Here is a 13021-nt window from a genome sequence, read left to right on the forward strand (position 1 = left end):
GACTCGCTTCCATCATCAAAGGGGAAAGCACCTCATCCCAGCGGACCTAGGGGAGGTGTCTTTGCCACGCTCTTCCAGTCAGCTATCAGGAATACCCCACGCCCAGCCAGGTTAGAGGGAGGTATTGCTAGTTACGGCGTCGGTCCCGGTCCAGTCCGCGGAGGGACCGGAAGCCCAACTCGATATCCTACCCGGCTCCAGGGCGAAGCGACAGGACATCCTTCACGCACAAACAGACACCTGTTGCCGCATGGCGGCGCTGATGACCGACGGCAACCACTAGTTTGGCAACCCTTGCGCCATGGCTCCGCAGCAGATTTTGTCTATCGACCGTTCTTCCCACCTCGGAGACTTCTTTCGGCAGCCCGTGCAGCACGAGCGCAAGTACGTACAAGACAACGTCGTCACTCCGGAGCACATCTTGGTTAAAAGTAGGGCTCGCGTGCGACTGGGACATGGCATGGCGAGATGACCACGGATTCAAGGGTGGGCCCCGACATGAGTCGAGGGCCGAGGCGTTCGTCCTGCGACATTGATTAAGGTGGCAAGTAGAGATAGTAGCATGGGTCTTGGTATACCATATCATGTAGCTAGGAAGCCTTCATAACACACTAGTCTTGCTGACATTGGCCATGGATAAGCCACACGCCGAGATATACCACTGGCCAAGCCTCCTGCAGGCGGCCTCTGGACAGCCCAGTAAGCGTTCAGGCGCTTATGCAATTGCTGTGCCTTGCCGGACGGAGAACGTCACCAATAATAGCCACAGCCATCCCTTGACGAAAGCGGGGTTACGTGGTTCACCCAGCAACTCGGATACCGCGGTGCGTCGTAGTACTGCCAGGGCCCAAGTACCAAGCATAGGTGCCCATTACTTAGATTTTTTACCGTCAGCCAGGCGCTAAGATATCTCGCGACACAAATCTGGCGGCAACAAGGCGGGACGCAAGAAATGCACCCAAAAAGAACCTACTTCCTTGCACCCTCGCGAGACCAGGCCCCCACTGGCGCCATCGCGCTCGGGAACCTTATCAAGTCACCGCGCTCGCCCGAGTTCCCGCTCAACGACCCCAAATCACCGACCGTCACGCGCCTCCAGTCCACCGCGACAGTGATCTCCGAGACCAACGCGACCCGCACGCTCTCGGCCAAGTTCTCGGTGCAGCGGAGCGTGTTCGCCTCCTTCCTGCAGGGCATCCTCGGGGGGCAAGACCCAGTCCACCTCGAGCTGCTGGCTGCGCTGTTCGCGGAGCCGTCGGTCCAGGCCGCCCTGCGCGACAGCCGCTTCACCGCCAACCTGTACCTCGTCACGGCCGTGCAGATCGCGCACGGGGCCGACTACGTCGTGGCGCGCGCCCGCCGCCGCGGCACCCACGTCCACCTCGCCGCCGACCTGCTCGGCCCCTCCGCCGGCACGGTGCCCGCCGGCGCCGGCGTGCAGGCGGATGTCGGCGGCGCCGCGCACGTCCGGTCCGCCGGCACCGTGGAGGGCCCCTTCGTGTTCGCCTACAGCCTGCGCGAGGTGCTCTACCGCCGGAAGACGGTCACGGAGCAGCGGCGGGCCAGGGTCAAGGGCGATCTGTACGGGATTGGAGAGAAAGCGGTCCGGCCGGTGGAGACGGGCGACGCCGAGTACGTTGCCGAGCTGGCGGGGCTGAAGGATGAAGACCCGGAGCTGCCGGGACAATGGGACCTGGACGTCGAGAGCGGGCTTGACATGGATGGATCCGAGTGTCAAATTGTTCGTGTGGACATTGGCGATGGGGACAGCGGCTATGAAGATGTTTGAGTCTTAGGGGAGACCGAAATCTAATACGCTGTCGGAAGATCTTCCGTCAAGGCTTTGCAATGTAGCTAAAGGCCGATTGCGCACTTTCACCATTCAATATACTGGCTCCTATAGAATGGCATCTGAGTGATCTTTTCAGATTCGCTCAGATTTGTGGCTGCCAATGAGCCGGACGAGCTGAGAGAGAAGTGGAGACCCCTGGTACAGCCCTGTTCTGATCGCTTTCGCAGGAAGAACTCTCGCAGTGACCACAGCAGTGGTGCAGCGTTGCTAAGAAAAAGGCACGTACTTTCTTGCCAAACAGATCAGCCTCGGGTGCCCGGGGTTTCTCCAATCAAAGACTTGGAGGGTGAATACGCCACTCACACCCGCAACGTCGGCCAGTCCTGTGACAGAGCATCCTGGTGCATCAACCCAAATTGAATATGATCTACCGAGTCTAACGAGACGCTATTGAACCTAAGCACCCAAGATGCATGTCGCAGTGCTGTTCTTGGGCTGCAGACAACAAGCAGATGCCCCCGGAAGCGCTGAAAATGATGCCCAACTCACCAGGTGTTTCTGTTTGATAGGCTGCTCGCATCTCCCAAGGTCACCCGCTCAGCTGCACTCTCAGCTGGCGCCGTTCCCGGGCCTTGGACTGATAAGTTATGTTTCTGATGTTTGCTCCGTTCAGTTCACGATGGGGGTTTCTTCAATGTTCAAACACGCTCAGGTTGTCCCACGGCGCAGGAAACAGCCATGAACCCCAACTTTCCGTATGGCGCTCTTGATCATGCGAAGCGGCAGATCCGCTTGCTCAAGCTCTTGCCGTCATCGCCGGCACCTCCGTCCCCGAAACCTCCACCGCTGGAGGATGTGCATTGCGGATGCTTCCCCCCTCTCGCCCGTGTGATCAAGCACATAAAGCCATCAAGCCCAGCACCACCGCCACCGCCACCGCCGGATCTGAACAGTGGCATCGACTGCGAACTGCTCCCACCCACTTCCATAGCGGGCGACGACGGAGGCGCCGTTTCATACTACGAGGCGCTTTCATACACATGGGGCGACGCAAGCTCACCTTTGAGCATCCGCCTTGACAAACAGGACTTCAAGGTCACCGCGAACCTCCATGCTGCTCTCACCGTCCTGCGTCTCCCGACGGAGCCCCGAATTCTGTGGATCGATGCTATCTGCATTAACCAGCACGACAATGCGGAGAAGGCTTTCCAGGTCCCGCTGATGGGCATGATCTATTCACGCGCTGCCACGGTCAACATTTGGCTGGGACCCGAGGAAGCTGGAGGCGGGCCCAACTCCATTTTTGACATTCTGGACAAGACCAAGTTGGCGGGTGTTGACGGCAAGCGTCTGCAGCTCAGGACCCGTGGCAGAAAGCGAGTGACCATCGAAACATGGAAACCGCGGCTTGCCGAGCTGAAGGCCTTTTCCAGTCGGCCGTACTGGACCCGCATTTGGATCATCCAGGAAGCCACGCTCGCCAAGCAGATCCGTGTCTACTACGGCAACAGACATGTGCCGTGGGACCTCCTCCGGTCACACCTTCGTGCACTCGAGGAAGATCACGGCCAGCGCTTCAGCGACATTCCGGAAGAAAACATCGACAACGATCCTGAGGAGGACCAGCTGTCAGTTGCGTTTTCGGATGTCTTTCGCAGCCAGTGTGCCACGCTGCTCAAAAATGGCATGTCGCGTGGCAAAGAGCACAGCAGGCGACCGTTGGCCGATCTGCTGGGGGACTACTGGCGCAACGGGTGCTCCGATCCCAGGGACAAGGTCTACGGGCTGCTGAGTCTCGCGAGCGATATCACCGCCGGCGGTCCAGAGGGCTTGCCGCTTCGGTATGGGCAGCCCCTTGGCTTGGTGTATTTGGATGTGTTGCACTTTGCGCTCGTCAACCATTACGGCGGGAACAACTGGGCAAAGATGGCGTCCCTCAGCCACAAAGTCCAGCGAGCGTTTGGTCCAGGGCCCGACGGTGACGTCTCGCTTGAGCTGCCAACGCTTCGGCATCCGCGGTGCCAGGATGGCGACTTCATCGCCAACAAGCCCATCCGCATCTCTCTCTTCCAACCGATCAAGATCTTCCGCTTTGGGCCGACTCTGGGCGACTACCTCGCAAACCCCGACGCATTCAAGCTGGGCACAATTCTGGAAGGACACGAGGGGTTCTTCCAGCTTTATGACTGGGGCTTCAAGAGGCTCTTCAACTCAGAGCCATGGAACTGGGAACGAACGCTTCACTTTCACCGCCGAGAACCAGGGAATCAGCCACCCCGTGTTGTCTTCCAGCCATCCTCGGCCCGAGACGACGACGAGGGAGAACACGACCCTGACGTTCGGGGAGTATGTCACCCGTTGATGTATCCGCTGGAAACCTCAGCGCCAAAGCCGCCCGAGACAGAGCCCAACCCCCCGGAATCATGGAAACACTATCGGCTGTTTTCCATGTGGGGTATCATCGTAGAGAAGCTGGCACTGGGACTCATCACAGATCAGGCGAAGGAGGGAGACTACATCGCGTGGTTGGATGGCTGCTATTCGGCCGTGGTGTTGCGGCCCGAGGAGACAGTGGAGGGCGGGTTTGTGCTTGTTGGACGTGCCGTCATGTATCAGGACTCGGGACTCGATCCCCGCCTTAACGCGGTCCACCCAACGAGTCGGCCGGCGATCCACTGCCACGATGTGCCGGTGGATGTTTTTCAGGTTCTTACTAACTGAGGAGCGGGACTGCGATGTAATCTAGCTAGGCGAGCTTGGTGGAAGTCGGAAGTTTGGCTTCGGCTCCGGTATGAAGATAGTGGGCAGAACTGGCTGAATTGATTGTGAGGTTGTACCTAGGTTGTCGGGTTGGTTGTGTTGAACCACGGCTGAGCTAAAACCTCTTGATGCCCCATTTCGTTATTGGGACTTTATAGCTCAGGCCCGTTATATTCTGACAGGTTGGTTGTTCCAGCGCCGAAGACCAGACTGCCCTAAACGTTCCCCTAGGTTGTCCATGCTGCCCTGTGCACTGCGCCTTCCAACAGGCCTCTGCCCCGCCAAGCTTCGCTTCACCACTCACTGGGGCGTGGCATAGTCAAGGGTCTTGTTTACCGGGCTTTTCTTTCAAATTCATCTGAGGTGCGATGTGAAGCCTCCAATGAGGACGGTATACGCCAGCCTTTACACTGGAATCATCTGGCCCTGGATTTGAGTTGTTTGAACTTTGAAATGCCTATTTGCCGAGACCACATAGGTGCCTCGCCAACATGCCTCCCAGCCATGCACCCAGCCGGGCACCATGCCCACCAAAAAAAAAAAAAAAAAAAAAAAAAAAAAAAAAAAACCTGCTCCTGTTTTTCTCTTAGGTAGCACTCTTAGGTAGCTTGGCATCAAAACGGAGTCAGTTACAACGAAGATCCATTGCATTACCACGCCGTTTAAACCAAGCTAAGGAAGTCCTTGGAATTATGTAAGCTAGTTGCTTAGTCAGAAAAAAAATAAGAACCGTCTACTCTCGATTTTATTGCGTTTTTGGGCGATTTAGCCATTGCGAGTGCCATTGAGAACCAGAGAGCTAAAAAGCCAGAGAGACAAAGAGCCCGAGAGCCAGAGAGAGCATGGAAAAAGGAGGTTGCGGTGCTGACAAAGTGGAGGCCGTCGTCAGGGTTAGGGGTATTTATGGCGAGTTGCAATTTTTTCCATCGACTTGGCCAATTACAAACAACTCAAATATCACAACTGTTGGACCACTGAGCTAAAAACTTTGGTTGCCCCATTTGTTGTTATTGGGACTTTAGCTCAGGGCCGTTATATTCTGACAACAACAATGCATGCAATTCAATTCAAATGGAGCTGCATGCTTGAGTTGTTTGAGTTGTTCGGAGTCTTGGTCTCAACCCCAACAGCACTTGCCGTGCTCCTCGTCAATTACCCACTGCCTGTTTCCATGCCTGCCAGGCGGAACTCTTGGCGCCGTGGCTTCGTTGTGTCCAAACATGCCCACTCTCCATCAGATTTGCCGCTGGCAACTTCCGGACCACTAAGATTCGATAGCACCATTGTGCTCTTGTTCAGCTCAGTTGCAAACCACGTGTTGCTCACAGCCGCTATGTGCACTGATCTGGAGTGTCGCAGCAAGCACCAGAGCACTGGGTGAAGTATTTTAAATACCTACCTAGTCTCAAACCACTCCGCCCCTCTGTGCCGGAGTCACCCCGAGGCGACAGCAGGTGAGCGAGCCACGTCCGATAAATTGAGACGACAGCAGCGAAGGCGAAGCACTCATGCGTTCCGCCGCGGTTCCGGTCATTGATGCTCCGTACCGCGACGACGAAGAATCCGTCTCCAAACAAAGAATACGCAACCCAATCTAAGCCAGTCCAGAACTCCGTGCCAGCCACTCAGCCCTGCGCTTAGCTAGTCGAGAGACTAGATAAACTTAGCAGACCTGGGGTGGGCCGGGATGGGGAAGAACCCGGTTGTCTCTCACACTCGTTGTTGGTTTTGCGTAAGCCTGCCCGAAACGAACTCCCGGCTTCCGTGTGTCTGCATGCTGGAGCTAACGGCGAGCGCTTGCAGCATAATTGTGGTGACGGCCCTTTCTCGGTTAAACTTGACGTCCGCTGTCCAATTTGTGAACATTACCGATGTGAATTTTGCGAGGTCGTGAAGCTGTCGTACAAAGTAAGTTGGACTCCGCCCCTGCAACCATTGAACATCGTTCAAGCTCCAACCTCCCGGCCAGCTACTGCCCCTGTTGGATCCAAGAATGGGATGCTTGTAATATGTCTCTCTCAAGTAGTTATGTTTAACCAACCATGGCAGAATCCGAGTAAACGCGACGATCCTGGGGTCTTTGCACAACGTCTGGAACAATCTTCAACTGAGCCCCCATCGAAATGGCAAGATGCATCGGACGGTCTGGCAAAGGAAGCAAGCAGGGTTCTCCCGAACCAACCCGGCTCATCCTATCTTGACAGCGAGGTAATTAGAGACGTCGAGAGCAGTGGAACGCTATCCGATCCCATGGATGTTACAACATCAGATGATCCGTCGTCAAGGGGCAATACCCCAGGGGAGACACCTCAAGACCCGGCCTTTGCTTGTCAGACGCCAGCGTTAACAGACTCGTCCTCTGACTTCGACCTGCTCTCAATTTCCGACCTGTCCGTCAGTGCGTCGCTGGATCGACGGAATCCAACGGTCCAAGAGCTCGAGTCCGCCGTTGTTCGTCGCCTTGTTTCCGGATATAAAGAAGTGGTTGCCAATGGAACGACTTCAGGGGGCCAAGCACACGCAGCAGGGACGGCAAGTTCTAACCAAGGACCTGCTAGCTCCTCACAGACTTCACGCCGCACCCAGAAGAGGAGGGAGGGACAAGGAAGCGGAAACGCGGGCGAAGAAGACGGAGACGAACCCCCACCGGGCCCTCACCGACGCAAACGAGCCAAGCGCCGCGATCCCAATAACCCCCCGGAGAAAATCCTTGCCTGTCCCTTCTGGAAAGCCGACCCAGTCCTCCACCGCGACTGCTTCTCTAAGATTCTGACGCGCATCCGCGACGTCAAGCAGCACCTCGCGCGCAAGCAGAGCCCCAAGTTCTACTGCGAGCGCTGCTCTACCATCTTCGAGGACGACGAGCAGCGCCGGCAACACGTCGAGGACCCGGCGGGCCTGTTTTGCACCCCTTCGCCGCACCTCGCCGGCCTCACGCACCGGCAGCAGGCGCTGCTGACGCGCAAGTCGAACCCCAAGCTCACCGAGGAGGGCCAGTGGTTCGCCGTGTGGGACATCGTCTTCCCCGGGCGGCCGCGGCCGCGCTCGGCGTACCTGGATGCGCGCCACGCCGCGGAGCTGTGGGCGTTCTGCGAGTACTGCCGGGCGCAGGGCCCCGCCGTGCTGGACGAGCAGCTGCGGGTGATGGTTAACGCGGGCGCGTGGACCGGCCCGGAAGCGCTGGCCGGGGAGGAGCGGCGGGAGATCCTGGAGTGGGCGCTGGATCAAGGGCTGGAGTTCTTGTTTGGCGAGTGGAGCCGCTCGTGGGTGGCGGAAACGGGGAAGAGCTCGGCGCCGCTGGCGGACTCGGGCGGGGCAGACGGTGGTGTTGGCCCGGGGGCTCAGCAACCGCGCGGTGGTTCCCCGCCAGGTATTGGAGGGTCCGGGAGTGGAGAGAGTGTGGAAGAGGGGTCGGCTGGGCTAGAAGAGGTGATGGAGCACAGCGAGGAACGTATCCGGGGGCCGAGCCCGGGCAGCATGGCAGGCTCCGCGGCGGTTGACTCTGACGCTGTTCCAGATTTGGACTTTTCCGGCTGGCTGTGGGATAATATACCACGGACTGACACTAGTCAAGGTGAAGGGGAACTTATTGACTTGCGTGCTGGATTGTAGATCCATGAGGTTTGAGATTCGCGATGTTAAAGCAACCACGCGGGGTTGAAGTTACAACCTCTGTGCTCTGAGGGCCTCGGTGACTGTGTCAGCCTTCAGTTTCCGGCTCCTTTCCTCTGGAAAGACGCCCTACATCAGCTCAGGCGAATGTATTGTATGTACGCACATATATAACACATCACGGAAGAGCTGGCTGACCTATAATCAGCTAGTGACCTACCCCTGGGTCCTGAGTTACCCACTCCAAAACAGGTCAATTCAGCTGGCCATGACGACAGAATAATTCTAGATCCCTAAAGCGCCGATTTCCGCCGACCCATCCAACCCTTCGCAGGAGCGTGCTTCATGCCCTCCATCTGCGGCACCCCCAGGATAGGCAGCTGCCACCCGGCGCGGGTCTCGACGAACTGCTCGACCTGCGGCCGCAGCTTCATCTCGGTGAGCGAGAAGTCGTCACATAAAAAGCAGCATCAAACGAGCTATTGTCATGGCCTAGATTTCACTTGATCCCGGACCTCCACCTAACATGATGAGGTGCCTCGGTGGTCCTCCCCCAACTCCCCTTGGTTCGCGACACCAGCCGCTCTCATCTCCGTACACCACCATTTCGCTTTTCAAGCGGGAGTGACCGAATTAGTGAGAAAAGGAAAACAAGAAACCGCTAATCCACTTACCACCCACCCCCACCTCCCTTGCTCCTCCTCACTCCAACGCGCTCAAAACCCCCTTCTGCAACCCCTCCAACTTCTCGCACAACAGACCCCACACATACACGCGCCGCCGCTCGTCAAGCGCGACGGGCTCGTACGCGCGCACCTCGCCGGCGCGCATGTACAGGCCGCGCGAACAGCGCCTCGAACAGCCGGAACGCGACGCCCAGCGCCCCGCCCCCCGTCGCGAGCTCGCGCGGTAGGCCTGTCTTGCAGAAGCACGGGTCTAGAGAGTTGATCACCACCTGGTGCGGGTTGGCGGCGGCGGTGGTGGTGTCCACTGGGTCGATGAGGGTGCTAAGGTGGATGACGGCGTAGAGTTGGAGGAGTTTGGAGAGGTTGTATCTGCGCGGCGGGTTAGGAGGGCGGGTAAGTGGTTGTCTGTGACAGCTTGCGTGGGGGTGGGCTTCGGACGCGGGAGGGAGGACCGGCGGCCTTACTGGTTCATTTTGTTCACGTGCGACTCGTCCTGGAACCAGGCGAAGATGTCACCACCGTGGTTCTCGGGCCACTTGGCCACGTCGTACAGGGCGGACCCGACGAAGGTCATGTGCGGCGTGGTCTTGAAGTTGCGGGCTGTCTCCCTGAGCTTGGGAACCAGCTGGACGGCGAGCAGGAAGGTCCCGATGACGTTCACGGCCACCATGCGCTCCGTGCCGTAGACGACCTGGAACTGCTGGGTCTGCATGCCGGCGTTGTTGATCAGAACGTCGAGCCGGGGCAGGGCGTTGGCGCGGTCCGCGAAGCTCTTGACGGACGAGGGAGACTCGAGGTCGAGCTCCCACACCTCGACTACGTCAGGGCTGCATTTCAGCAGCGCCTCAATCTCCCGCTTGGCGCTGTTGCCCCGGTCCAGGCTGCGGCAGCCGAGAATGACCTTGGCCGCGCCAAGACGGACGATGTGCTTGGCGGCTTCCTTGCCCAGACCGGCGTTGCCGCCGGTGATGACGACCGTCTTGGCGGCAAACGAGGCCGACGGGCGGGGGATCTTGATGATCCACTGGGTGCGGATAAAATCGCCGAACGAAGGCATGTTGCACGTCACTTAATGGCACGGAGATACGTGAGAGGGGAAAGCGACGCTCGAGGCGTCGTCGACCTGGTTCGCTGGCGGGCTGAGCACGGCGGCAACATGGGTTGTGGATGCACCGGGAATACATTGCTGCGCAATTGAATCTCTTTATACTCGTGCTTGGAACGCCTGCCTCCCGTCTCGTAAGGAAGACGTGCTTGGAATGCTTGCCATCCATCTCGTAAGGAAGACGTTCTGACCCCTGAGCCTGGGCTATATTCATTGTTGAGTATCGAGCAGCGCTAAGTCGCGTTCTCCCCTAAGTCCGCTGCTTAAGCCCGCGGGCTTAAGAGGCGTTAGCTGGCGGCTGCTGGCAGCTGGCCAGCTCAATGAGCGGTTCCCTTATCCCCGTGGGCTTAAGCGGTTCAATTCCCGACTCACGAACTGCATCGCCCATGACCGCTGTGGAAGCCAACAATGGGGTCCGACATGCAGGTGCCACAGCCCAAGCGAGCTGCGGAGCAATCTCAGCAGCCTCAACGGCGTACGCGCAACCGCATCCCGTTGGCGTGCGAGCCATGTCGCGCGAGAAAGTAGGTGGCCGAATGGCGATGCCCTGGTCCCTGGAGGCCTGGACGGCCCTTATTTTCTCTTTGCGACCCTCACGGTTACCAGGGGCCAACATCACTTGAGTGCAGTTGCTGACCGGGGCTTAGGCTGAGATGCAACCGCGAAAAGCCCTGCCACAACTGCACAGCCCGCAACGAACAGGCGTCCTGCCGGTTCCGCGGCCGCAAGAATGGCCCCAACGGCAGTGCGCCCGGTGCCGCCGAACCTGCAGCGCACGCGTTACGGCAGAGGATCGATCACTTGGAGAGTCTCGTCCAGAAACTAATCGACCGTAACCCCCACGCGCCGCTGCCCTCGGGCGGGATGGTCTGCACTCCGGAAAGTTCCCACTCCGAATCCGGCTCGGCCCTGTCCGCTGACGCGTCGGACCCCTTGCATGTGCCCGGTGCCGGCAAGACCGTCACGGACGGCGTCCATTCCGTCTATCTCGGCGGCGATGACTGGCACGTCGTGCTCGAAGAGGTATGCATTCTCTAACTGCGACAACCAGCCTCGAGCCTCGGTTTTTGGCTCACCGCGGTCCCAGATCAGGGAGCTCAAGCAGGCCTGGAGCCAAGAGGATGACGGGCTAAGCGACCACAGTGCCACCGCCCCCGCTCTCTCCCACCCCGTCGATGGTTCGAGCCTGCTGTTCAACCAGGTCAAGCCGCTCGAGCGGATCGAGATCCTCGCTACTCTGCCGCCCAAGGCCGAGGTCGACCGCCTGATTTCGTATTTCTTCGATCGCCAGGCCTTCCCCATCAGGGTTCCACGTAAGTCATAAGTCACAAGAGACCAGTACTTGCTCGCCGTGAGCACACAGCTCACACTTGGTGCCCAGCGATCCTCCATGAGCCGACCTTCAGGCGCGAGGTAGGTCTCCCTTTTCGACCTTTCTGTATTTACCCGCCGCTCACGCCACGCTGTTAGTATGAGGAGCACTGGAGAGACCCGTCACGCACCAACTTCATCTGGCTCGGCCTGCTGTTCTCCATCCTGGGCATCGCCATGCTCGCCTACCACCAGCACGGCGAGCCGCCCGAGTACGAGGGCATCTCGGAGTCGCTCTTCCAGCTGTACCGCGTCCGCACCTCGCAGTGCCTGCTGAGCGGCGACATCTCCAAGGGCCTGCCCTACACGGTCGAGACGCTGCGCTTCAACGCGACGGCCGAGCTCAACCGCCGGGACGACAACCGCCGCGGCCTGTGGCTCATGTCGGCCGTCGTCGTCCGCGCCGCCATCAACATGGGCTACCACCGCGACCCGTCGCGCATCCCGGGCCTGACGCCCTTCCAGGCCGAATACCGCCGCCGCGCCTGGCTGTCGGTCGTCAGCATGGACGACATGGCCTCCTTCCTCGGCGGCTTCCCGCGCATGACCGCCGCCCTGTGCTCCGACACCGCCGAGCCCCGCAACCTGCACGACTGGGAGCTGAGCCCGGACGCCGCCGCCCCGCTGCCCCCCTCCCGCCCCCTCACCGAGCCCACCCCGGCCACCTACCTGATCGTCAAGGGCCGGCTGCTCCGCGCCCTGGGCCGCGTCGCCGACTTCCACCACGGCCCGCCCCCGCTCGACACCGTCAAGTCCCTCCGCGAGGTCGACCGCGCCGTGCACGACGCCTACGCCTCCTTCCCGCCGCACATGAAGCTCGACCTCGACCTCTCCGCCTCCTCCACCACCACCACCACCAATAATTCCATCCCCAACACGCCCTGGTCCCAAACCGCCTTCACCCTCCTGGCCATGTACCACCGCGGCATGTGCACGCTGCACCGGCGCTTCCTGGCGCGCGCCCGGCGCGACCCCCGCCTGCGCTTCTCGCGCGCCCGCTGCCTCGCCTCGGCCCTCGCGCTGCTGGCCCTGCAGCGCCGCGTGCTGCTGCTGCCGCCGACTGCGGCGGCGCCGGCGGCGGCGGCGGGGGGCGGGGGCGGGGGCGGGGTGCCCGCCGCGTATGCGCACTGGCAGATGCGCCAGACTATGGTGCTTGCTGCTATGGTGGTTGTGCTGGAGCTGGAGGTGCGGAGGCGGTTTGGGGATGATCAGGGGGAGGAGAGGCAGGGGGAGGGGAGGGTGGATACAGCGGGGGAGCGAGATGTGGGGGTGGAAGTGGGGGTGGATGGGGGGGAAGGGGACATTCCGGGGACTGGTGTTTTGTTGGAGGCGCTGGAGGGGGCGTGTGCGTGCTGGGCCGAGGCGTGGCGCGTGTGTGATGACGCGAGGAGGGTGCATGAGGTACTGCAGCGCATGCTCGCGGGGTTGCGGGCGGGTGCTGGGAATGGGGAAAGAACTGCTGAGCCTGTTGTGCCGGCATCGCTGGGAGCAAGACCGGATATGAGCAGTCCCGGGCTGGACGCGTTTGAGAGGGTGCCCTCGTTCGACATGGACTTCTCCAACATGGATCTTGACTGGGTAGGTGCCTCCCTCTGCGTGTACGGTGAGCTCGCGCTGACGGGGACAGGCTACTTGGGACGCCTTCTTGGATAATCCCGACCCGAATTTTGAGACTGCTCCGGTATACTGAACCAA

The 13021-nt window shown here is 59.8% G+C and overlaps 5 protein-coding genes across 5 annotated transcripts; 4 read left to right on the forward strand and 1 right to left on the reverse strand.

The window, feature by feature from the left end:
• Positions 1 to 301: 301 nt before the first annotated feature.
• Positions 302 to 1952, forward strand: THITE_2096964 (uncharacterized protein; the record flags this gene model as incomplete). Its single annotated transcript, XM_003656212.1, has 2 exons — positions 302 to 384; positions 967 to 1952. The coding sequence occupies 2 exons, from the start codon at positions 302 to 304 to the stop codon at positions 1787 to 1789; spliced, it is 906 nt and encodes a 301-aa protein (XP_003656260.1). The 3' UTR covers positions 1790 to 1952.
• Positions 1953 to 2812: 860 nt separating this feature from the next.
• On the forward strand, positions 2813 to 3274 carry THITE_2033124 (uncharacterized protein; the record flags this gene model as incomplete). The annotated part of the gene is made up of 1 exon (XM_003656213.1): positions 2813 to 3274. A coding segment is annotated over one exon (462 nt), but the record flags the coding sequence as incomplete, so codon positions are not given.
• Positions 3275 to 6802: 3528 nt separating this feature from the next.
• THITE_2091431 (uncharacterized protein) lies at positions 6803 to 8164 on the forward strand (the record flags this gene model as incomplete). Its single annotated transcript, XM_003656214.1, has 2 exons — positions 6803 to 7003; positions 7121 to 8164. 2 exons carry the CDS (start codon positions 6803 to 6805, stop codon positions 8162 to 8164), a joined length of 1245 nt encoding a protein of 414 aa, XP_003656262.1.
• Positions 8165 to 9310: 1146 nt separating this feature from the next.
• Positions 9311 to 9907, reverse strand: THITE_2057134 (uncharacterized protein; the record flags this gene model as incomplete). The annotated part of the gene is made up of 1 exon (XM_003656215.1): positions 9311 to 9907. One exon carries the CDS (start codon positions 9905 to 9907, stop codon positions 9311 to 9313), a length of 597 nt encoding a protein of 198 aa, XP_003656263.1.
• A 456-nt stretch (positions 9908 to 10363) lies between these two features.
• THITE_2091433 (uncharacterized protein) lies at positions 10364 to 13016 on the forward strand (the record flags this gene model as incomplete). Its single annotated transcript, XM_003656216.1, has 6 exons — positions 10364 to 10479; positions 10603 to 10978; positions 11043 to 11268; positions 11337 to 11368; positions 11426 to 12904; positions 12954 to 13016. The coding sequence occupies 6 exons, from the start codon at positions 10364 to 10366 to the stop codon at positions 13014 to 13016; spliced, it is 2292 nt and encodes a 763-aa protein (XP_003656264.1).
• Positions 13017 to 13021: the final 5 nt, after the last annotated feature.

Source organism: Thermothielavioides terrestris, chromosome 5, assembly GCF_000226115.1.
Source record: "Thermothielavioides terrestris NRRL 8126 chromosome 5, complete sequence".
In the NCBI taxonomy this organism is placed as follows: domain Eukaryota; kingdom Fungi; phylum Ascomycota; class Sordariomycetes; order Sordariales; family Chaetomiaceae; genus Thermothielavioides; species Thermothielavioides terrestris.